This window comes from Theobroma cacao, chromosome 1 (genome assembly GCF_053813885.1).
Source record: "Theobroma cacao isolate CCN51 chromosome 1, ASM5381388v1, whole genome shotgun sequence".
In the NCBI taxonomy this organism is placed as follows: Eukaryota; Viridiplantae; Streptophyta; class Magnoliopsida; order Malvales; family Malvaceae; genus Theobroma; species Theobroma cacao.
In genome coordinates, this window is record NC_142639.1 from 38,961,656 (window position 1) to 38,986,884 (window position 25,229).

General features: G+C 34.8%; 3 protein-coding genes across 3 annotated transcripts; 1 reads left to right on the forward strand and 2 right to left on the reverse strand.

Annotated features, from left to right (window-relative positions):
- The first annotated feature begins 2,751 nt into the window (after positions 1 to 2,751).
- Positions 2,752 to 5,113, forward strand: LOC18613958 (fiber). Its single transcript, XM_007051457.3, has 3 exons — positions 2,752 to 2,988; positions 3,893 to 3,975; positions 4,838 to 5,113. Exons 1-3 carry the CDS (start codon positions 2,910 to 2,912, stop codon positions 4,871 to 4,873), a joined length of 198 nt encoding a protein of 65 aa, XP_007051519.3. The 5' UTR covers positions 2,752 to 2,909; the 3' UTR covers positions 4,874 to 5,113.
- Positions 5,114 to 5,895: 782 nt separating this feature from the next.
- Positions 5,896 to 7,917, reverse strand: LOC18613959 (uncharacterized protein At4g00950). Its single transcript, XM_007051458.3, has 2 exons — positions 7,140 to 7,917; positions 5,896 to 6,369 (listed from the first exon to the last, which is right to left on the reverse strand). Exons 1-2 carry the CDS (start codon positions 7,791 to 7,793, stop codon positions 6,295 to 6,297), a joined length of 729 nt encoding a protein of 242 aa, XP_007051520.3. The 5' UTR covers positions 7,794 to 7,917; the 3' UTR covers positions 5,896 to 6,294.
- Positions 7,918 to 13,906: 5,989 nt separating this feature from the next.
- Positions 13,907 to 18,962, reverse strand: ARF11 (auxin response factor 11). The gene is made up of 14 exons (XM_018113948.2): positions 18,217 to 18,962; positions 17,636 to 17,751; positions 17,371 to 17,466; positions 17,188 to 17,244; positions 16,763 to 16,915; positions 16,582 to 16,666; positions 16,358 to 16,448; positions 16,088 to 16,252; positions 15,877 to 15,990; positions 15,719 to 15,791; positions 15,471 to 15,618; positions 14,756 to 15,384; positions 14,481 to 14,668; positions 13,907 to 14,396 (listed from the first exon to the last, which is right to left on the reverse strand). Exons 1-14 carry the CDS (start codon positions 18,269 to 18,271, stop codon positions 14,249 to 14,251), a joined length of 2,118 nt encoding a protein of 705 aa, XP_017969437.2. The 5' UTR covers positions 18,272 to 18,962; the 3' UTR covers positions 13,907 to 14,248.
- Between the last annotated feature and the right edge of the window lie 6,267 nt (positions 18,963 to 25,229).

The window sequence follows — 25,229 nt, forward strand, 5'->3', positions numbered from 1 at the left end:
AATATTAAAATATATAAAATTACTAAATATTTATTTTACCTTAAACTTATAAAAATTAAAAATAAAAAACATTATCCAAAAAAAATCTATCAATAGATCACATAATCTATCGATAGATAGATACCTGCTATTAAAAGTTTGAACATAATCTATCGATAGATGTATCATTTTAAGCGTACTTGACGCTTTCTTTCTCTCAAATAGTGGCACCTAAACACATTTCCTTCTCAAATCCTCTTAATTCTTTAGTAAATTTATTTCATTTTAAACCGTTTAAATGTTTCTTTCTTAATTTTTAATATAAAAAACATAAATCTTTCTCAAAACACTTAAAAATTCTTAAAAATTTAAATTAGGGTTTCATAAAACACATAGTTTCTGATTTTCGAATTTGGTAATAAAATTTGATCCAAATATATTAGTGATGGGCTACCTTTCCTATGAGCAGTGAGAAGAAGGAGAAAGAGCCAGAAGGCAAGAAAAAAGAAAGTGGTGGAAAAGGTAGGAAGGAGAGAAAGGGTCAGAAGATTAAGTTGGGGAAAAAAATTTTTTACTTTCCATTTATTAAGGGAAAGTAACTTTCCCTCCGAGAGAGAAGGGAATGACATTGCAATGACATTGTTGAGGGATTACTTTCCTATCCTCAAAACATCAACCAAATACTGCAATATGATTCTCTATATTGTAATTGCAAGGAATCTCCCTCACTTCCCATCTACCAAACACCTTTTAAGAGTTAATTTGATAGGGTATACGGTGTGCATGTATATAAAATTTTCAAAATCGTTTTACCTGTTTAATACCAAATTGAAGTATGTTATTTATTTCTTTTAAAACGTTCGGCGTGACATTTTTCTTCAATTAATTAGATAATAATTTTTGAAACGTTTGACGTGATATTTTCTCCTATCAAATTTGAAGACACTCTCGTCGTCATCAACAATCTTACTTGTCTTCATTTTGGAGATGCTTGACGTGAGTCAAGTCCACTCTGATATTGCTTTATCATAGAATCATTATCTTCTCTTTAAAAGGCTAACATGATTGAATATATAACATTCATGCTTTAAAACTTTCAAAGATCCTTAATTATTTAATACAAATTGAAACAATTTATTTACTTTTTTTGAAACGCTCGAGATGACTCTTAACACATATTTAGACTTCATAGAACAAATTTATTGATATTTGCCTTATTAACCCTATATAAGATTAGATAAAATAAGTTAGTAGAATATTGGCTAAATGCTCAAATTGAGAACGTTTGGACACTTTTTCAATTAAGGACCAAATGTTTCAATTGTGATAATCAAAGGTTAAATGTTTTCGATTCCTTATAATTAAGGGCTAAATTGACAGGTGGATGGAACAAATATCACACACGATAAAAAATCGAGTGAGCTGATGACATGGCAATTTAAAAATATTTTCTAAATATTTGTTACACGGTATATTGAGAAATGTTATTATTACTTTTTATGCAAAAAATGTTGTTAACATCATGTTGAAAAATGTAGTGTTACACGTTATATTTTTAAATTTAATTGTTACATGTCAAATTGAAAATAATTGTTATACGTCATGTTGAAAATATAATTGTTACAAGCTATATTAAAAATTTAGTTGTTAGACATTATGTTGAAAAATATAGTTGTTACACGTTATATTGAAAATTTAGTTGTTACATGCTATATTTAAAAATGTAATTGTTATACGCTATATTGAAAATTTAGTTGTTACATACTATGTTAAAAATTTAATTATTACATGACAAAAAATTACGTGAGTTGATGACATGGCAGTTAAAAAATATTTTCTAAATATTTGTTACACAACATGTTGGGAAATCTTATTGTTACTTTTTTGTGAAAAAAATATTGTTAACACCATGTTGAAAAATGTAGTGTTGTACATCAAATTCTAAAATTTAGTTGTTACACGTCAAGTTGAAAATAATTGTTACACGTCATGTTGAAAATATAATTATTACACACCATATTAAAAATTTAGTTTTTACACATTATGTTGAAAAATGTAGTTATTACACGTTAGATTGAAAATTTAGTTGTTAAACGTCATGTTGAAAAATATAATTATTATACCTCATGTTGAATATTTAATTGTTACACGTTATATTGAAAATTTAGATGTTGTATGTCATATTGAAAAATTTAGTTATTACACGCCGTGAAAAATTTAGTTATTACACGTCATGTTGAAGATTTAATTATTACTCGTCATGTTAAATATTTAATTGTTGCACGTCATGTCATAATTTAAACCGTTTTAACTTAACATGAAAGATTTTCTGACAAAACTATATTTCTGTATCTTATAAGATAAGATGTTTTGGAAAAAACTTTCTAGCAAAAATTCAAATCAGCGTCGTTATGCGCGTGTCTTACATACCACAAATACCCCTCACTTTAACCATTAATTGTAAGTAATCGAAAACGTTTTATCTTTCATTTTTACAATTGAAATATTTGATCATAAATTAACAAAAACCCAAAAATTTTGACCCAAAATTGAGCATTTAGTCTAGAATATTCTTTCATATGTTTCAGTTTTTTTGCCAAAATTCTACAGCTTTCATTCATTCTGTTTTTTACCCTCTTCAAACAATGGCAAAATCTAGTCGCACAAGCTTAGGGGCTGATCGTAATTTCAAACGTTAACAGGGGGTCTTTCTGGAAAATGAAAAGAAAAATAAAATATAAGGACGTTCACATCCTTTCGGGTACCCGACCCGAACGCAAATTTTCTGTTGATTTGATTTCCTAGAACTAAAAGAGCTGGATCCGATCCATTTGATTCTCTGGGCATCCATCAAAGAAAACAGGGCTGCTTTTCGAATAGAAGAATAGGAGAAGTGAAGGCAGTGAGAGCAGGGAAAATCGATTAGAGAGATGGCGGTGATGGAGAAGCTGAAGATATTCGTGGTGCAAGAGCCAGTTGTCGCAGCTTCTTGCCTCATCGCTGGTGTTGGTAAGCTTTCTTCCTCGTTATTGATTAATCCCTCTCTTTCTTTAATCTGATGAATCATCCGCTTCATTATCAAGTTGTTTTGATGGGTTTCTTCATTACTAATCCTCTAGCTTTATGCTTTTGGGTTATTTAATGATGTGATATTAGGGAAAGCATCGTTAGGAAATTTTTTGTTTGGCAATGGTTTTCATGACTGATTTGCGGATGTAGGGTTTTATAAGCCAATTCAGAATCGTCTCTTCTTTTAATGACAAGATGTTTTCTTTGTCTTGAATTAATTTAAATTTCTTATAAGGGATTCTTCCCAATTTTGATCGTGTGATGGTAGTTACTGTCTGGTTAGATTCCACGGTGTAGCTGAAGAGGAATCAAATTGAAATGCTTTGGATAATATATTTCTTTTGTAAAATTTATGTCCTTTGAGTATGTCATGGGAAACATCGCCAAGATTCCTGAAATTCAATTCATAAGTTATGTATGATTAGTACCTATATGTCATGAAACAAAGGATTCTAAATCTGACATGATGCATAAACTGGGAGCATTCTATTTGGGAAGCCACTGTGATTGAAGTAATAATGTGTGTCATAATCAAAAGAATGGGGGTAAGTTAAGTTGGTAATTGGGAACCCACAAAAATGTAATAATTAGTAAATGAATTCATGTGAGAGTGAGTTTTCAGAGTTGCTTGTATGAGTCTATATTGAAGTGAAAATGATATGGGGTTTCATCATTCTTTTTTCTTTATACTGTGACAGTTGAATTTGGGTTTCTTCTTGTTTCTTCAATTTTTGCATTATAATGGTCCTCTTATCTCCTTTCTGAGACTTTTCTTTTTCTCTTTTTGTAAAGCAGATATTTTATCTTCTTTGCTGTCAACTTACTCAGTTTGTAAAAATTGCAGGTCTCTTCCTACCAGCTGTTGTAAGGCCTATTCTAGATTCCTTAGAATCATCAAAGCAAGTTCGTCAGCCTGCTTTAAGTGATGTAAGTATAGCATTTAGCAACATGCTCCTTGTTGTAGTCTTTAGGACATTTGTTGTTTGTTAGTGTTTGAGAATTTATCTACTAACTGTAAATTGGGTTAGACATGTCACTTAAGAGAAGTTTTGAGATTGTTTTCTCTGTGACAGAGAAGAATATCATTTAATCAAGATCCCAGTAACTGGGTAATTGTTTCTTTTGATATTTGAATTTCAACTTTATGCATGCAGTGTTAAGAGTAACACCTATTTGAAAACGGTGGATGTTTACAGCATTCAATGACAAGGGTTCTCTTTTAGTTCAGATGCTGCCATTGATACCCTTCCACCACTGAGAACACCACATTCTGGCTGCAGTAGTTGATCTTGGTTAAGTTTACCTTGTTCTAGTTGGATGAGGAATTTGATTTTAATGATCCTTTGTAACTGTATTGTAGGTGGAAAGTATGTACCTTTTACTCATCTAGGTATAAGGTTTGATTAGTATCAAAGAAGGGGAAAAGATGGTCAATATTGCTAAGATCACTACATAAGTTCTTGCGGACTGTCTTTGTTCTTTTGTGTATATGATCAGCCTTAGTATTAGCTTTTATTATCTGAATATTCTTTTCCTTAATGTATCTCTTTGGAAAAGGATTGACTGGTTTTGATTGGCATTGTTGTTGCCATGCCTATGAAGTAGATCAGGAAACATAAAATCACTATGATGTACTCCAAAATTCTTTAGAGTTTGGATATCAAAGCATTGGAACATGCTAAGTGGAGCAGTGAACACTCCCTGAGGAAATTTCCAGCCTTGTTTATGCTTCTTGTGTTCTATTTTTCTGTTATCATTTTTAACATATTGATGTGCTCCATTTTTGCAGGTGGTCGCAGGTGTGACTGGTAAAAAGCAGGGTTGATGTCATTAATGGATTGAAAAGTAGGAAAACTTCAAATGTAGCTTGTAATCAGTGACGAAATAAACCTTACTTTTAAATTGGGAACTCCTAAAGAGTGACTTGTGCCTTCAACATCATGTTTAGTATGAGAATTTGAGTGTTATTTGGTTTTGATTTTCGGAAGTTGAGGATTACTCAAAGCATGGATAATTCATTTCAGAGTGGAATGTGACATCTTCTGCTTAATTCGCTTCCCTACAATTGAAGTTCATTCTGTGGTTGATTTGCTTCCTGTATGCCTTTTTTTTTTTTTCTTTTCTTTTTGTTATCTTATAGGCAGTAACAATGTGCAGATGATTTTGAAAACATGGTTAGTCTGAACATGGAAAGCATTTGTCAAATATCATTATTGCAATACAATGTAGGATATTTGAAGGAGTATGATATGGGCAATTGGCGACCTCATTCTTTTGTCAGTTCCTTCGCGATGCCTGGTTAGAGGCTACAACCCTCAAATTGGTAGTATGAAATATATTGTTAGTATGGCAAAGGCAATGGCATCTTTTTAGGAATTGTTTTTTCATTAGATTAATTTTCAAGAAGTCGTAATCTCACAGACCAATAAATGGTGTTAACGAAGTTCAGTTAGGCTTCTTTAAGGAGGTCTAGGTCATGAAGAGCAACTAGAAAACATGTCCTCTGTTTATTCGCAAGGATTGGTTCTTTGCCTAGATGTACCAAAACCCTGCCACGGGTGGGTACTCGATGGTTCGAAGTAGTAGACTAGTAGAGTTGACTGACTCTGAGTCTACATATCCCTCCAGTTTCTGAGGCAGTGGGGGCATTTCTAAATCCCGGCGGAAGCCTCGTCCTGCCTTTCTCTAACACCCTCCGTCCTCGGATTCCCCAACCGTAAACATAATTGGGCCTAAAATGCTGTTTGAGTGAGTCTTCTGCCGGGCTGCCCCCAATATAAAGACGAAGAAGAACAGAAATCCAATGATTACAACAAACCAGAGCTAGTAATTCGTAAATAGTAAAGATTGGAATGATACGCTAGATTGTTTCATTTACCTAAATAGCTAAGCCATAAATTCCACATCCTTACAAACGTTCCCACTTCCCAGTGTCCATGGAATGATGGCCTGTTGGTACATTTATTGCTGCTATATATCCAGGCCACCGATGTCTGAAAACTTTGACATTGATTTACATGCAAAAGATTTAAAGATTGCTGCCATAGCCAGACCCATCCAAAAACTTAGCTGAATGCCGCCCCACAACTAGGGAAGAAAAACAAAGTGGTAATGGGCTTAGTTAATAGATATATTACATTTGATTAGTCATTTTCATTCACAATAAAAACATCCACCGGCTGATTTGGATTGGAATGCTGCAGGTAATTAACTGTTTGTGTCGTAGGGTGCCTAGAGGAAAAAACGTCAGCCCAATAGTCCATCCTTCCTTTCCCTTTTACTCCATGGAACAACTTGCTTTAAGCCTTCATAAATACTTGCCTGTAAAACCCAACAAACAACTTTCTTGAATGTTGTGGAACAAAAGCTGAATTACAAAGATTTATTGAACGAGGAACAAATTGAAATCAAGAGAAGAGTTAGATGAAGAGTTTCAAAAGAATAGATTGGCCACAAACAAAGCTAATTGAAGAGGCACATTATTGTAAAGTCAATAGTTTTAGAGCTTAAATATCCTTCAATGCTAATTGAAGGATGTAACAAAAGAGATGGCAATTAAAGCTACCAAAATGCTTTCCCCAAATGAGAAATAAACATATTGAAACTCAAAATTAAAGCGAAAAGGAGGTAGGCGCCTACAACTTTAGAAAATTTCTTTGGGACGTTTAATTCTAGCCAGGTCCCTCCCACGGCAACCAAGCCTTGCCCACCACACCCAAGGCTAATTTTATCAAGTAATCTACGCCTACCGTAGCTAAAAATAATTGAAATTGATCCATCATTTACCCCGTCTCTGGTTATATATGATTTACCAAATTCAAGGGAACAGAATTGGATTTAACATAACATTCTAATATACCATCACAGGAAGCAAATTTATTGCTGTGTATTGTTAATGTCTCTGTAAAATTAAGTGAATTATCAGTGATAAATAAGCAAAATGATCATAAGAAGAAGTAAAAAAGATTTTGGACTGGAGGAAGAAATGGTGTGTATGTCAGTATTCTTGATGAAAACTAAATATGAAGCATAACAGCATCCCTTCAAGGCTCAAAGACTGCAAATATGCAAAGAAAATGAGAGGAACTTACCCAGAAGTGGGACTTGGAATGAGAGAGACTAGAGAAGCTGCCAACCCTTCTAATTCTTGTGATCTTAACACTGGTGCTGCCACTGCTTTCTTCTCCTTCTCTGCAGCATTCACTATCTCTATCCCCAGAAGATGGGAACACATAACTCTTTCCACCAACTTCTCTTCTAGCCTTCAAGGCCCTTCTCCTCCAAGAACCAAGAAAACCCTTCTCTTTGTACCCTCTCTTGCTAAGAACCATGGTATCAAGGTGCACCATCTCAGGACTATAACTGCCGGCTCGGAAAGACCCATAACACTCACTTGCCATTCTGAAAGAGGAAGACTGAAATCTAGCCCTTCCCCTGTAAGGGCCTTCCAAGACTGTGGTGGGCGAGGGGAGTTTATCTGTGATCTTGGCATCCAGTAGCAACCTCGGAGGCAGTTCCAGGCACTTTTGAGCAAAGTCATTGGGGTTAGAAAAAATAGTGGCGAGTGTGGTGCAAGGTTTGGGCTTTCCTGGTTCCTCTTCCCAGCGAAATGGGACCGAGGCTAAGGCGTGTAATGGTGGGGTTAACATCCCTGATCTTTCTGGTGACTGCATGTGTGCATGTGAAGCAGAAAATAGTGGTAGCTTTGGTGTGCAGCTTGACTCTTTCTCTGCCTCAGATCCCATGATTTCTTTCTCTCTCTTTCCCTTCCTCTGCTTATCTATCTAATCCAATGTCTATTATAAGGAGTGGGGAGATGTTTTTTGTAGCGTATGAAAAGGGGAGACAAAGAGGAGAGGAGAGGAAGGTCCTCGGGAGAAAAAAGCCAGCCTTTTAAGTCGATCACTCGTCACTATCTTCAAAGAGCTAGGATTATTCGATGGCCGTTCTTATGTTTTTTTCTATGAGCTCTCAACGTGGCCATGATCCTGCCATGCTAGCCAAAAGTAAAGACCTGAAATACAAGCTTTAGATAGTAAAATGGGTTCCAACTAAATAGAGTAATCAGTGAATAATAGGAAATGAATTGTGTCACTGTTGAATAGGAAATGAATTGTGTCATTGCTATTCATCAAAAGAAAAAAAAATCGTATTACTCCTCCTAATTGATAGGTTGGAATTAAGACTAACATAATCAATAGATTAACCTAATAATCAAGCACTAAAGTAATAACATACCTTGATTGCGTATCCCTTTAAAAGATCTTGACTAAGGACCGTACCTACCCTCCCATTTTAAATTGAAATAAAAGGTCAAGAAGAAACACAAGGTTAACAATAAACAGTGAAAGCACTAAAGCAAGAATCGACTTTGCGGTGATCTCAGCTTTCTCCAACTGTTCCTGGTCTCCCTTACATTCAAATGAAGAGATGTGGCAACCTGAAGAAATTTGGGGAAATCAATTTTGACCAGTGGGAAGGCTTGGGTGCAAGCAACGAAGGTAGTCTCGAGCCCATCTGATTGTAGCTGGAAGTTCATTGGATGCCAACTTGACATGTTCTTTTTTTCAAAAACGGGCTTGTTTTGAACTTGACTTGATCAAGAAATGCCCCTTCAGACAAGTAATTCTTCTTTGCCACCAAATTTCAGCATATCCCCTTATGTGCACACGCATGTTGAATCTTGAATATCATCACCAAAAACAAGAAAAATGGGTCTTTTAATCACATAATTGTAACTAAATTTAGTTAAACACAATATTCACTTTGACCAAAGAAAATAACAAGAAACGAGAGTGCGAGAGAAGGGGATGGAAAGACCATTATTCCATTATTCATCTCTTGAGTTACAAGCTGAACGGAAAATTGATCACCGTTCAATAATGCACTAATGTATAATCAATAGATGTACGACCTTTGAAAAGTTAGAAACATGTGAGAAACGGTCTGAAAACCTTGGATTGTAAGCATATAATTTGCACAAAATATACGATTAGAACTCGTGCCCCCACGAGTTCAAAAACCTCAGATATCAATTATTACAAGATTGTCTGGTTCGGACAATATTGCCAGATGTCTATGTTTCTTCTCCAACAAGTTTGGCAGATCAAATATCAAGCCTGAGTTGGACAGTTTTTCGGGGTTTTGAAACTGATTGTTGCTCCATTTTGCAGCACATGCTAGGAAAACAATAGCATGTTTCAGTTTCATGCTCTAATTGAAAATGTCTTATTGTGGAGAACATAATTGACAGCCTTAATTGCCTTGATTTGGCGTTGAATCCCTATGACCTGAGCCAATTTTGATGCCAGCTTTTAATTGCAGTCGGTAACTTTGGGTGAGGTCTAGTGGTAGTAGAAAACTAGAAAACAGTTAGGCTTAATCACTTTACAGGTGAGGTAGCAAAAAAGGAAAAAAAAAAAAAAAGTGGAAGATTCAGGGAGAGGAAGCTAGGCCAGCTTAATCAGCTACCAGCCGCTGCTAATGCAGAAGTCAAAAAGAGTGAAAGGAGAAGCACTCATCGATAATGATTGTCAATACGAGAGCAAGGTAGTTGGAGCCCGAAGGAAAAGTAACTCATCTCTGCTTTGACTTTGAGAACCATCAAATACTATCAATCTTTCTCCCACCCATGTCTTCCTGGCTCCCATTTTCCTTTTCACTATCTTTAAGGCCGTGTTTATTACAGAATCCTCTTTTGAAGTTTTGAGCCCTTAGACAACAACATTGCCGAATGGGGTAAACGAAAGGGACAGAACGAGCCCAAGGGATTACCCTTTGCACTTCGATGTCAAAAGGAAGGCTGCAATTCTAAAGAAAACTTAAAGAACATCTCCTCCTACTTCTTTGACTTGCCGTGCTGTATATAAAGACTTTAGGCTTTTGCCCCAGCGGTCAAGCATCTTCATTTTCTACCAAAATCTTGGTATGCTAATGACCACTAAAAGAGCTGATTAAAGGATTGTCATACTTCAATTCTAGATAAAAGTTAAAACTTTACTCTCCCAACTTAATTATGTACAAAAACTAAAGAAAAACCCCCACAATCCGCCATTCTCAGTTTCTAGTCTAAAAGGTCATGTCCCATAAGCAAACCTAGTCATGCCAACAATAAAGGTAAAAGTGGCCTCACATGGAGGATTAGTTTATGCTTGGACAAATGGAAAACAGGTCAACAAAAACAAAGAAAGAAAAGGCAAAAAAGAGATACAATTTTGATGAATTTTTAGTGATTGAGAAATGGGTTCAATCTACAGTTGTTTATTGTTCCATCATGAAAGGACCACAGTAGGTAAAGAGCGCGTTGATCACCACGCATTATTTTGTAATCCTAGTTCCAACTTGACGCAGCAAAGGGCTTTTGTCTCACACAACTAAAACTTGCTAAAGCAAATAATCATGGCTATTATTCAATCACTAAATTGGAAGGAGAATTATTAAAGGGTCGAAGAAAAATGCCACTAGCCCTATAAAGCAACAATACGACAACTACTCTTGTATCTATCACTCTTTCTTTCTTCTTCTTCTTCTTCCTTTTTTTGTTTTTTTGTTTTTTTTTTTGCTTTGTTTTGTTTTCCTTATTAATTATCAGGCACATGCTGAATACATCTCTCTCATTTGCCCCTTTTCCTTCTTCATCCTGAAGCTTTTAAAGCACCGACAAGTCACTATAAGCACTAAACAGCCTCCAGTGCTACACAAGAAGATGATCATTAATTACCCGAATAATTTATTGGGAGTGACTTCGAAAAATAATGGCCAAAACCATATGCTTATCAAAATAGCGTGGTTTATAGGGTGACTGGTCCTTTTTGTGATACCTTCATCTATTATACCAAAAAGAGATAATGATGCATGAATTAGCCACACCTTCTTATTTTTCTGTTTGGAGAGCTCCTTTCTGGGGGTGTAGTCAACTCAAGATTTTTCTGTGAAACTTAACAGTATCTTTCTGCCTGGAATGTTGCCTTGGGACATCAGATGCATATCCCAAAGCTTGAATGAAGTCTATAAGCAAAAGCTATTCAAGCCACAACTCTCTTCATAATTGGATTCTTACAATATAATTATTTGAGAATGTATCAACTAATGCCCCCCAAATATATAATAAAACTTGTGATTATGATTTTTATAAATGGGAGTGGTTGCAATGAAACAATTTTGCTAGAATGTCTTTTCAAGATCTGTACATTGAAATTAACAGGTAAAACGGGAATATATTTTTTAAAATTGATCAATTACAATCATGAATTGCTTAAGATTCATTAAAATTTTTTATAAAAGCTCACACTTACAAATGATGGAATTAATAATTTTTTGTTGTGATTGAATAAATATGTAATTATAATAAAAAAAAATTACAGAAGAAATATTCCTGTAAAAGAGATCATGACTCTACCGGCATCGATTAGGTATGTTTCCTTGCTGTTGTGGTGAGAATTAAGCTGTGAAGTTTACTGTGATATTCGCTGTGAGGAAGGCATGCCCAGTCTGCATCTATTGGAGCTCCTGCCCTGTGATGTTTTTGACTTTAGGTTTGTTAATATTATTAACAGGAAAGTGGAATTATTGGGGTTGACACCCCTCAATAAATTGTTTGGTTCACGGGGACGGTCTTTTTGTAGGTCCATTTTGTTTTTGCTACAGGGGTTTTGTGAGACTCCGTGGAAAGGAGGATTAAGTGGAAATATTGGGGAGGGATACCCGTTGGAAGCAAATGGGAATACCAGCCACTACTTTTTAAACTCCGTCTTGTATCCTGATCTGTACTTTTGACAAGGGCAGGCTCCATTCGCTCTCTTTAATGAAATCTCATGAATGCTTTTCAAAAAAAAAAAACTCATATGCGACACCATTGACCCATAACTAGTAATCCATTGGGCCCATTGGTAATTGCCTTACAACAGTGCTACCAATTACAAATATCAAAGGTTTTAGTTCTGCCAGAATTTGAGGGGAGCTGGAAGGGAATCCTGAAAAAGATCACCAGAGTTGCATCATCCAGGAAAGTTCCATAAAGAAGAGGCCGAAAAATTAACCCAATAAAGAACAATTTAGTATGGTTTGGGCTCTTGCCATTGGGTCTACTTTGACAATTGGGCCTCGTTGGACGAAGAAACTAGGCCACCATTTCTTTAGACCGAACGAACCCCCTTATGTTAAGTAGTGTCTTTCCTAGTTTCTTCACGTACAGTGTTGTATTCATCAATTAAACATGGAATTATTGTTATAATAAGAATGAAAATTACATAAAATGTTTTTTTTTTAAATGAATAAATTACTTCAATTATCCAAATTTAAAAAAAAAAAAGAAAAAGAATTTACTCTTTCTACGAAAAGTGCTGACATATACATTCCTTTTACAATGGGGAAACCATTTTATGTTAATTGTTTAGTCTTATGAATTTTTATTATTATACTCTTTAATTACACAATTGGGGTTTCAGGAAAGAAAAGGACGTTCGTAAACATTTCCAACATCAACATGTAAACAATGACAGACTCGTTTCCTTGTTCCTTCTATAGTCGTCGCCTAGACTAGTTGCCGTTGATTATTTGCATGCATATCCTTTGCTTGATTTCCAAATCTTCATTGAATACGTTGAATATGGTTTTTTTATATATATATATATATAAAGATATAGGCCACAAAAGTGTCTGTAGCTTCCTTCAATTTCCAAGCCAATTTCCCTTCACTTTCGTATTTTTTTTTTTTTAAAAAAAAAGAACTATAGTTCTCTCTATAGATGATAATGACTGGTGGTTGTCTCCTCAATTTCTCACCTAAACTTTGGATATAAACCTTATTTCTCAGAAAATAGTAGAAAAGGGTTGGAAAGTTGAAACGTTGGGGTGACGAGGAATGATGGTCATCCCAAATCTTGAATGTCAATATCAAATGGATTTTCCACCAACCTAAAAGGAAGTCACATTTTTGCCGTCCGCAATTTGCCTTTAGAAGAAGCAATATCTCCATGAAAACAACCCCTTGCCCAAGTTTGCCTCTCCGCATTTTGAATATCTTCGCAAAAGGGACAGGACAGCTAACCCACCTCGCCCTAGACCCCATTCTTTCATTCCCCCTCGCACCCATGCCTGCATCCGCACCTGTTTTTCTAGCACACCCATTTTTCCTCCAAAGCACTTCTTTGGCGAATAAAGATTTTCTTCTCTTGGCTCTCGCCCTACAAAGACCCATGGCTTTCCTTCGTCTTCTATAACGTGTAAAATCCGCCTCACATGTAAATGGGATCCATAAATGCTTAGGTTCTCTGTTAAAGCATAACATGTACGTCGAAGGAAAAGCAATTAGTATGGTGAAACTATAACCATTGTTGGCAAGGCAAGGCAAGGCAATTGTAGCCATGCCCATACAAGGATTTGGACCAGTGAACTTATAAAAGCTAGTTAATGTTGGTAGGTGCAATTTCGGCCGGGCAACTGATAAGCAAGAATTGTTCCCTTAATTAGGTACGATGATGCGAAACCTAACAAGATTAGCTATAATATTAGCCGAGATCTCATGAATGCCTGTAATCGCACCAACCTACTGCCCTGTCCCATCTGAAAAATTTCAGGACCAGAAACTTTACAACTTAATTGAGAGGACAGACATAATGTGGATAAACCTGCTGCAAGAGGGACCAGCAGCACAGCAGTTGGCCACCGCTAAAGTTTTGACAGCACACTGGGGACCTCTGGCCAGGAGGAAGGCAGAGCCATCGAGATTGGTTCCAGAACGTAGCGAAATAAACGGAAATCTCAAGGCAAGACAATTGAGACAATTTCTTCGTCGGCTTTCCCCCAGGGGGGCCAGACCATGGTGAAAGCTACAGCTCAGAGTATGGCACCCAAGGGAAACCAACCAACAAGAACTAAAGTGCAAATTAAATGCAAGCATTTATATTTTTTACAGGCTGATTCACCGAAAACACACCACCCAACAAAGTAAGGTATACACAAACGAAATGTTTCATTTCTAAACCTAAAAATCTTCCTATTCTTTTTAAACATAAGTTAAGAGTTTGCTTTCCCCAATGCATTTTCATTCACTCTTCTATTGTCCTTGACCAAAGCTCTCAAAAGAAACAAAGGAAAAGAAAAAGCCTAGGCAAAATAAACTACCAACATTTCTTCTCCCACCATTCCAAACCAAGGAAAATAAGATTAAAACATATAAATAAGAAAAGTTCTCAAACGTTCATGTTTCAGACCTATGCTCTGAATCCAAGCTTACAACAGTCCCTTCACCCTCCAAAGATGATGCTGGAAATTTGCATCTTGCACTCATCTTCTTCACCTCCTCACTTGAATATATGAAGATCTTTCTCACCATCTTACAAAATTCCCTACAATTAAAATAAAGGAAATTTTTTTCTCAAAATCAGCTCTGGAAAATATATATATTGGGGATGTGTTTCTATGTTACTTACGTCCATGGATCATCGCCCACAAGCATCATATCACCCTCATCATCGGTAAAAACAACTGCCCATTTTCCACGGGGATGAAGCTCTCCCTTGATATCAAACATTTTCTCCAGCTCATTTATGAGATCATCATATCCTTTCAACACGGTTAAGTCAACGGCACGACCAACTGCAATACCTTGCATGTGCACCTTTGGAATCCAGAAATATTGTTTCAATCAGGTACTTTAAAAATTAAAGCAATCTAAGTAGAAACCAGGAGACAGCTCAAAGTTTACCTTAGTACGAGTTCTCATGGAAGTAGCAGCACCCAGCTTACCCTGCATCTCCTTGGTTGATGTCTCTGACGCAACTAGCTTCTGCTCCTTTGAAGGCTTTGAGGTTTCTGGATTCTGATCGACATCAGATGCAGCTAGAGTAGACCCTTTCACACCATTGTAATCGACAGTCGTGCTTGTCTGTTCCTTGTCTAGGGGACCAGCTGCACTAGAGCTATCTGTCAAATTAAACCCAAACAACCGGCAACTTGTGGAAGTCTCAGATTTTTTTGCTTTTTCAACTTGGTCAAGCATTAGGCCATTGCTTGGCCTTGATTGAACAGAAGAGGCATAACCAGTGAGAACAGTCCGTGGTGTTCCAGTTTTGTTGTTGTCATCCATTGAATCGCGAAAAAGGTTTAGAGAGACATTCACATGAGGAGGTGGCCAGACATTTTCAGGCCGAGTCCTTGAGTTATAACCTCCACTGCTATTGACAAGACACTTATCAATTTCTTTCTGCCTAATTGGCCACATAACTTGGGTTTCACTGCTTTGGACTTCCACTGTGCTTCCTACTTGGGTAAGTTCATGAGATTGGGTTGACCCACGACACCAGAAGGCTGAACCAGCTGAATTTGTAGTAATTTCTACAATTTCAATCAATGAATAAAAGTTAATAAAGTCAGCACCCAATCCTCTAATAAAAATACTTGCAAGAATAATTTTCCCACACCAGAAGCTGGAATATCAACTGGTCGTGGTCTTTTGCTCTTTACAGCTGGTTGTACAAGATTTATCGAAGCAGAAGGCACAAATGGCTCTATTTCCCATGGAGAAACTCTCTCTGGCCTCTGTATTGTTGCAGGTTCATCCCATTGAATCTAAAAGGAGAAATAGTTGGGTTGGACTAATATATAAACAAGAAAAGAAATAAGTCAGGATACAGGATTTCAAGCCAATAATTCAAAAGATATAACCAACCTTCAAGGACCGCCATTTAGATTCTGACCAATGTGGGGAAATATCTCCAACCCCGACTATGGTACCGGTGAACCTGATTTTGAAAAAGAAATCTCAATAGGTAAAAAGGATCAAAGAAGAAGATAAGACATTGCAGCATAACACAGACACAAACATACCTTCTCTCTGGAGAGTCTTCTCCCTCAAATCTCATCTTGAAACGCATGCCAACAGAGAAACCATTTTTAATAGCCTCCAGATACTTGTTAACCCCAATTATGAATTGGCTTGTCCTGAACAACGGCAGAGAAAAGAAATTCAGACCCAATAATAACCAGTATAATAAACTAATACTGTCAACCATGTTTAAACCAAGTGAGAATATTAAACCTTGGCTTGTAGTAAACAACAAAGAGGGTATGAGTTGTAACAGCATGAGCAGCAGTAGCAAGCACTCCTAAATGCATGCTCTGGCTAGATATCACAGAGGAAGGCATTGTACTTTGTTGACGAGCAAGCCGCCTAACCCCAACCCTTAGTTCTCCATTATCACCTCTATAAAAATATGCCAATGCAGTTACAACCAAAGATACTGCAAAAATGGCACACCTGAACACACACATAACACAACACAAAACATAGTTCAAAAAGTCAAAGTACCTGAGAAAAACAAAAGCATCTCCTGCAACCAATCTCTTGGAAGTAACAAAGGTGCTCCACCCTGTTGTAAGTAAATGTCTCCGTGGTTGCCCTGATCATTGGAATTACAAGTTAAAAATAGATCAACAAAGGAATAACAAATGTTCTACTTAAGAGGTATATTTATGTCTGCCAAACCCATAACATGTTAAGAAAGCAAAACTGAAATGACATGAAACCATTACCCCTAAATATATGCTTGAACCGCCACTCATACCCATGAAGATCTTTGGCCACCAACTCCTGAGTTGGGGTTGCTTGACTCATATCCTACTTGAAATGAATAGAAATAGAGTTTCAATCAAACACCATAATGTGACAGTCTAACAAGGATTATTATTAGTAGAATTAAACCAAACCTATTACCAATGGTGGCAGGCAGTCGGTGGCATGCTTTCGCAGAACAGAGAACCCTCCATGAGTGCTTGTGTCTGACGCCGTTAAAATCTTACAAAATGAATTAACTGTCCTCTTTGGAGCCTCAGTTGGGCAGGGATCAGGACTTGTAGGTTCACTTTGCTGCAATGATAACATAAGATTGCACAAAGACAACTTGAGAAACCAATTATTTTCCTCAGGCCCGTTTAAAAATCCCATCACTCTTCACCCTTTTAAATAATTTAGAAAATATCCAAAGCCTGAGACCTATACAAGGCACTAATATAACTAAATAATTACATTAAATTATATGTCTTCATTCCTATTTCCTAAGCAAATCTATCAACGGGAAAAAAAGATATGAAATAAACAACAATAAAAAGAAATGAATGAACAGGAAAGCATTTACTCACATCTGCTTCAGGCTGCAAAGTGATCTGAGCGTAAACCTCATCTGTCTCTTGTTCTGCCTATTTAAAAAAAATTAAAATAAAAAATAAAAGATAAAAGATACAAGTAACAGTAAGGCGATCTCTTCAAGCTCAAAAAATAAAATAAAGTGATACTAACTAGAAACAGAATCAGAGATGGAATACCATTAACTGAACGTGAAGAACACGACATAGGATCTTAGAATGAAGATTAAACAGCGGGGCTTGATGATTAAGTTCCTGATTAGTTGATGCTTCTAACTGCAGAACACATCAGTGCCAACTCAAAAAAAGCAGAAATCTTGAAAAACAAAGCCAAGAAAAGAGAAGGAAAAATGGCAGATTTCCAATTTTCGATCTAAAGGAAAGCAATATAACGAAGGGAAGAAACCAAATAGTTTCTAAAAAAAAAGAAAGAAAAGATGAGTACTTGTTCCATGTGACCCTGAGCAAAGTAAAAGACTCTCTCTTGAACCCGAGGAATCTCCACCACCGGGCCTGCACATAACTTCCATAGCTCTGGATATAGATCATCACCACCCAAACCTATCAAACAAAAAATAAAAAGCAAATTCAAAAAAAAAAAAAAAAAAACTCATGAGTTCAAAAAGAGAAAAATCAAAGTCAAACTAGGTCTAACAGAAACCATGGAGAAAAAAAGGAAACAAAATCAAAACTTCAAGCTCCGTTCGGTTGCTTAGAAAACGCAAGAAAAAGCATAGGAAGTAAAAACAAGCAAAGCTACCCATCAAGCATTTGTCATGATTTAAAGGCCTTCCAAAAAGTTTAGCTCTCTAATTCCACCAACCCAAATTAAAGCTGCTAAACTCAAACCAGTTGAGCTGAGTTCATTTTCTCTTGCATAAACACCAATGTCCGTACCATAAACATAAAGCAGCCCCAAAGCTAAGTACCCATTTTCTTCTTCAAATTTCTCGGCAACCAAACAGAGCCATCTCAGAAACAAAAAAAAAAAAAAAAGCGAGCCCATTTCTCTAACTCAACACTCACCTGACTCCGCATGAGCAATCGAGGAACCCCTTGGATTACCTTCTACATGCGCCATCCAAACGAGGTCGTACCGACGATGCAGAGAAAGCAAAAGCACTAAAACTAGAAACACTATGGCTAAAAAGCATACAAAGGTCTCTGAAGCAGGCAGAGTCTACCCCATTAATGAGAGCAAAGAAGATCCCCCAGGAAGGGCCGAAATAAGGGGAAAGAAAAGAGAACAATAAAAACAAAAAATAAAAAGACTAACTAGACACGACGGTTATATATGAATTCATTGTTGGTAGTTTCTCTGTAACGACTGAGAGGATTTTTCTTTCAATTTTTCCCTCTTTTAATAATCTTGGCCTGCTCTGTTTCAGTTACAAAACCGCTTTCTGCTTTTGTCTGGTCCCCTTAAAACCGCCCGTTTGTTGGAGTCTCCAATACCTCTTTGCTTTCTTTCTTCTTTCCTTTTTTTTCTCTCTTTTTTTTTTGGGTGAAGCACTTGTAATGTAAGAGTGAAGCTGTTGTTGCTATCCTTTGCTGTTGTTGTCGTTGTTTTTGTTTTTTGCCCCCTTCCCTTCCCTCTCTAAAAAGAACTCAGAAAATTGAAACGACGTTAGCAAATCCCCAAAACCGCTCTCTTTGCTTCTTTCTCTCTCTCTCTCCCTGGTCTCTTTCCTTTGTTTTCTCAAGTTTCTCTCTCTAGTCTCTCTACTTCACTTACTTTTTTTAGGTCCTCTTCCTAGCTGAGTTTTTAGTCCTTTTCCCTTCTTATCATGTGATTTTCTCTGCGGTACTTCTATCTCACCACTCATAACTTGGCCACGTTATCGTTAAAATTTTACAGATTCATTACAACCAAAATTCATTTCTGGATACTAGTAATACTTATGTTCAAAAGAAAAAAAAATTAAATGCGTGTGCAATCTTTTCGAAGAAAAATAGAGCATGTCAGTACAACCCAAGCTCATGATAGCTTAATTCTCATACTTATATTTAACGTGCTTGCTATAATCATAATATCAGTTTGGGTTCTTTAACTATAATTTGATTATGGTTTAATTGATTTTCACATAAACACCGAGGAAGCATTGATGGGTCGATATTATCATTAAAGAAAATTACTTTCATTCGGTAGAATATCAACAGAAAAACACTCTTGTGATAATGTTGCCTTAATGAATCTACGGCTGCTCTACTACTCTTGTACGGGAAAGTAGGTTTTGTAAATGAATCCATTAAATTTTTGCAAGCTCCTATATTATTTCTTTGACGTTTTATATCAATGCAATAACAATCATTCATAATCTTTTTAATTATCATTGATCATCACAGTGAGACAAATTCAATATGTAGTACAAATTACAAAAAAGTAACATTTGATATGAGATAAATAATAGTACATTTTTTACAATGTGTTAAATTATATTATATTATAATTTTTGTTTTGTAACAAATCACTGCAATATAAAATTATAATACAATTACGTTATAGTTAATAAATGTGTAATATGATTGTAGTCCAAAATCAATGTAATTAGATTACATTATACTTTGTAATGTTATTAAACAATTTTATCTTTTAACTCTATTACTTTGTTATAAATATTTGTAATGTTATAATTTATTTTTGTATATATAGATTTTGAGGATGTCTTTTTATTATTCTTAATAGTCATAATAATTGTTAATAAAATTTATATTTTTTTAAAAAAATTAAAATAAAATATATAATATACAAAATTATATTAAAAATAAAAATAAAATATATGAGATTATAATAAAAAATAAAAATAAAATATATGATATTACAAATATAATTAAGATATGATATTATATAAAAATTAATAATAAAAAATATAAATATATTAAACTTATATTTTATTAAATAGAGATAATTTTAAAAATTAATATTATATTTTTAACAAAATATTTGTCAATATTGTAATATTATCTTTTTACATTTTAATCATTATTTTACTTATAATAAACACTATAATATTATCTTCTTATAATCATATTATTTATAATCAAGTTATTTATAATCATATTGTATTATAAATATCAAATTGTAAAAAATACTATTACTAATGATATTCAAGTTTCTACCATTTATCCGCGGCGGTATCATACTGTCCACATACTAAAATTAAGCAACTTACTATTAACATGATCCGTCTGTCAATAATTATACATGGTAAAAAAAATTTTATGGAACGGAGTTAGTGGAGTGGAGGGAAATGTAGCGCGCTTACTTTCGGTAACTAGGAAGCACAGAAAAAACCGTACTCTTGGCAGTGGAAAAGTGAATACAAGCCGTCTGATAAAGGCGGCGTACAATGAAATGATTGCACATCACATCACTGATTGCCCTGATTTGTTCGACGCCACCTCGGGAAACGTAACGGCTTGCGGAGGGAGAACGGAGTGGTAGCTCTGTTCTCTGGCGTTACATCTGACGGCGCCGTTAGGCCTTTTTTTTTTGGTTTTCTTGGCTTATCGCCGTCTCTTTCTTTGTCTGCATCGTGGCAGGCAACCGTGTTGGCTCGTGTAAACCCGGCAGAGAATTTTGGGGCTCCTATTTTCGTTTCCTTCGTATAAAATTTTTCTCTTTTATTTTTGGGCGGGGAGGGCGTTTTAGTATTTTTATGTTGGTGGTTGGTTTTTGACATTGTGGATATGTGTAATTTACCCATGTTGCCCCTGTCTCTTGGGACCCATCTAACGTGTGGTAAGTGTGTGGCTTTTCAATAGTTTGTCAGATTTGTTTGCATTCAATCCTACATTTCCTTTTGGTTGAGTGCATCACAAGCGCAAAGTTTTTTGTTTTTTAATGTAAATTTGACTTTTTTTCATGGGTAAATTTGACTATTCGGGCTTTTCGTTCCCCTTCGGAGTTGAACATAACATTCATTATATTTCCCCATTCTTTATTTATTAAAACCAAAAAAAAATTGTTCTTTTTCTTCGTTTGTCTTCATTACAAAATAGTAATGAAACAAAATCGAGATTGAATTTGTTGCACTAACATCATGATTCGTCAACAATTTGTTAACATGGAAAAGCGACATTTTCATGTAAGAAGACTTTTCAAATTTGAACTCATTTACAAGGTAAAGTTAAAGGGTTACAAAAGGAAACTTTTCTGTGGTTTAATTATAAGTCAAAGTTTTGAAGTATTGTTTTTCCAAGTTGTATGTTTTTAATGTCGTAAAAGTTAAGTACAAGTTTTATCAAATGAAAATTTAACATATTATTCCTTTATTAATATATAAAGAGCCATGAAATATTTTCGTGAAATTTAAATTTAAATTTTTAAATATAAAATATTTTTATTTTGCAAATGTTGGCAAGCTTTGAAACAAAGGAAAAAAAAAAAGTAAAAACGTGAAATAGCAAGTGTTAGGCACATTCTTTGGGAGGGGCGTGAGTCACGCGAAGGCAAAAAAAAAAAAGTAAAGGTGACATAAATTTTTTTTTTTCTGACTATGCCGATCTGTTTAGGTGGTCCACAATACACGTCATAACACGAACCTCATAAAGCTTAGCCACGTGGTCTGGTCGTTTTCGTACCCACGTGTCAGCAGTCGACTTGTCTTGCCTTCTCCGATGCAGGACATTCTGCTTCCGATTTCTTAAACAAAGCGAAACTTCTCAGCCATTTGAAAATGGGGACATCATTAACAATTTCTTTTTTTTTTTGGGTATAAACCAATACATCTAATCTATGCATATGTTTTTCCTTTGGAATTTAATACTCCTTACTAGTCTTTTTGGTTTGTAGCCTTCTAAGGTCTCTCCTGGCGGAAGCGACAAAAAAATGTAAATGCAAACAAAATGATACTAAAAAAAATATCTCCTAGATTTTAATATAAGTCAAGGGTAAATAATTGCATGAAAATGATATAGAGAATAAAAAAAACAGATACCCAGATTAAATGGTCTGAATTCAGCCAAAATTTTTTTATAATCAAGATCTCTTTAAATCAAAACCTTGTAGTACTTTACATTTTTAAATAGAAATGAATGTTTGAAACCTACTACTCCAAACACAAGAATGGATTGTTATTGCCAAGGAATATTCCTTGCTTCCGGAAGCATGTCGGACCATAAGGAAGATAGCTGTAAACATATAAAACTAGAAAAACGATTGTATTCAAAATAGTGATAAATGCCAATAACTTAGATATCGAACGACTGCATTCAAAATAGTAATAAACGACAATAACTTAAACATAGAATGATAATACGAGAATTGATTCATGAAAAAAACTTTCGTATTGCATTACATATTTGATAATTCAAAAGTGAATTACGTATAGAGGACAGAGAAATTAATTAAGGAAACCTATTTGAAAAAGAAGTTTAGCTTTGTGAATATGTAACGAAGTGACAACATGAATTTGTTGAAAGCATGAGGGAGAAGGGAGTGGGTGAGGTGAAGTGAAGTTTGTTGGTTTGAGAGTGATTGAAAAATGGTGAGGCAAAATTATCCCATGTTTCAAAAGGAGGACATACAAGGATCTGGACTGATCGGATGGGGGCACACTCAACCCCCAAAATAGGGATGAGTTTAATTAAGCAATAAATTGCACTGAAAGCGAATATACTAGTTGTCAGTGCCAAGGCATTTAAGTCTTCCAACAGGGAAGTTTTGGCTGTCCTGAAAACAAAATTTGGAGGTTGACATACAAGATTTTTTACCTTAGAAAACCACCCTTTTTAGATTATCCCAAGTATTTGGGACTCCTAATTAATTTTCCTTTTTTCTATTATCCCAATTACTAGATAAGATGAGCTAGATTTGATGTTGATTTTGTATTTTTCTTTATTGAAAAAAAAAATGTAGTGAGACATTTCTTTTTCCCCAATAAGAGAGCACTAATTAAGATTGGGATAACACAGGAAATGAGAAAAGAAGTCAAAGATAAGGCAGGGTACTGTCATATGTTGAAGAAAGTGGGGAAAAAAAAAAAAAAAACAGAAAGAATGTGACTTGAGATGAAAATGGTAAAAAGGGTTTCAGCAAAGCTACATTTGTTAATGATACTCTTATCATTCAAGCCGGTTCTAACCAAGCTTTATCTTATGGAATATTGCACTTTCCACTGGTAATCTTGTAATTTCTCTCTCTCCCTTTTTTTTTTTTAATCTATCAAGGGAATATAAGTTAATTTAATTTAAGCTATAATATTTCATTCAATAAATATGATGACATGATTACATAATATAAAAAATTGACAAGTGATATTTTAATTAATAATAATTAGCTAATTATTAATTATAAAAATTTATTTAATTCAAATTCAAAGTATATGAGCTTATTTAAAGTATATATTTTATAGTATATCAAATCTCTGGACCATTCATATCAGCAATTATTCAATTTTTATTAGGTAAGGATAAAAACTTATAATCATAAAGAATCAAATCTTAAAATCAATTTACTTTCACTTTTTTTTTAAAATAATTTACTTTCACATATCCCGTAAAAATTAAAAAGCATCATAATTAAGTATGTAGATGTTTTGAGGCGTGTAAACTGCGTGCATTTTTTTTTTGGGGGTAAAAAATCACGACACTAAATCATTAACGAGGATTGATTTAGTCCTAACTTGAATTTTAAAGTATAATGTTGGACCGTTCATTTTAAGCAACCAACGGCTATGCACAAATCATTATTCTATTAAATGTGCATGCACGGACGAGAATATTTTTTTTTTTTGTAAACAATACAATAAAGAAAAGCTTAGTGGTGGAGGTGGAATCCAAATCATATTACCTTAACTATGGTTAAGTAAACCACCCTTTTTATTAAGCCCAATATGTTTCACTAATCATAGGCAAATAACCAAACAACTTTGGTTAACATCAATTGCCCTTCGGCAGCCTCCCCATGTACTGTACCCCACTTTATTTATTTATTGTTTTTTTGGCCTTTTATACTTAATCATAATTAGATGGCCAAAATCTTGATTTAAGCATCGAAAATGTTGATTACTTAGAGCATCAAACCGTGCGCCCGAGTGTGAAATGAATCAAACCAAGGATTGAATCATGAGTATCTTTTTTTTGTTTTGAAGAACAAATCGAAAGCGAAGGATAGGGCATGTTTGGGGAATAAAACTTTAATGAAGCAAGAGATGAAGATTTTATTCCTACTTTGCATCTTCTCAAGATTAAGCAACTCTTTTGACTAAATTAAATAAGTAAAAAAATCCCCAAAATAGAAAATAAATAAAAATTAAAAGGGTCAGGTCAAAAATTCCAAGCTGCCTCTTTAACAAGGAACAGTTGACGATTGCCACACAACCAGGCCTAGGCCACTTGAACAAGCATTTGATGCTTGCTGTTAAGTACTGTAGGGTACGTTTTATTGACCACAACAATTTATTAGGCAAACTTTAATTACATCAACATTATTGTTAAGTACGGTGAATTACTTAATTGATTATTATAAAGTTGTTTGAATGGACTTAAATCTTTTTTTGTTTTTATCTGCAACTTGGGAAGAAAATGTCATCATCTGCTTTCTTTGTAACAACAAAAATTAAACATTTCGTTTGCCAATGAAAATTTCTTTTGTAAAATTTGAGGAAATTATATGTAGTTTTGGAGCACTGTTAAGGAAGGGACATAAGGCACAGAAAGGATAGACCAATCACATTTTTAATGCTGTACTAAGATTGCCTTTGTCGATTAGATTAATGCTAATTATTTGTAGAAACCTATGATTAATTGTACTATAATCCTCATTAATGGCTGTAACTCAAGCTGATCAAAAACGACTCTTGCACCTCTAAAAGGGTAAGATAAATTTTTTATATATAAATATAAAATAAAGTTGTATTAACCTTGTCGTATAGTCTTATCTATCTAATATGCCGATTCTTTTAAAATTAAAGATCAGATCAAAATTTCTAAAGAAAAATTAGATATTTATTAGGCATCAAACTGATGACCTGACTCCATAGGTGCTTGCTTATTCGTCCTTTGATTGAATACATCAAGGAATTAATCGCTGTTTT

Excerpts from the sequence above, each read along its gene's own strand:
- LOC18613958 (XM_007051457.3), top strand. The coding sequence starts at position 2,910 with ATGGCGGTGATGGAGAAGCTGAAGATATTCGTGGTGCAAGAGCCAGTT. Across the intron at positions 2,989-3,892 it reads TTGCCTCATCGCTGGTGTTG|GTCTCTTCCTACCAGCTGTT; the intron begins GTAAGCTTTCTT and ends TAAAAATTGCAG. Across the intron at positions 3,976-4,837 it reads GTCAGCCTGCTTTAAGTGAT|GTGGTCGCAGGTGTGACTGG; the intron begins GTAAGTATAGCA and ends CCATTTTTGCAG.
- LOC18613959 (XM_007051458.3), bottom strand. The coding sequence starts at position 7,793 with ATGGGATCTGAGGCAGAGAAAGAGTCAAGCTGCACACCAAAGCTACCA. Across the intron at positions 6,370-7,139 it reads ATTCCAAGTCCCACTTCTGG|GCAAGTATTTATGAAGGCTT; the intron begins GTAAGTTCCTCT and ends TGGGTTTTACAG.
- ARF11 (XM_018113948.2), bottom strand. The coding sequence starts at position 18,271 with ATGGCGCATGTAGAAGGTAATCCAAGGGGTTCCTCGATTGCTCATGCG. Across the intron at positions 16,449-16,581 it reads GTTCAAGCATATATTTAGGG|GGCAACCACGGAGACATTTA; the intron begins GTAATGGTTTCA and ends TCCAATGATCAG. Across the intron at positions 14,397-14,480 it reads GTGGGCGATGATCCATGGAC|GGAATTTTGTAAGATGGTGA; the intron begins GTAAGTAACATA and ends TTTTAATTGTAG.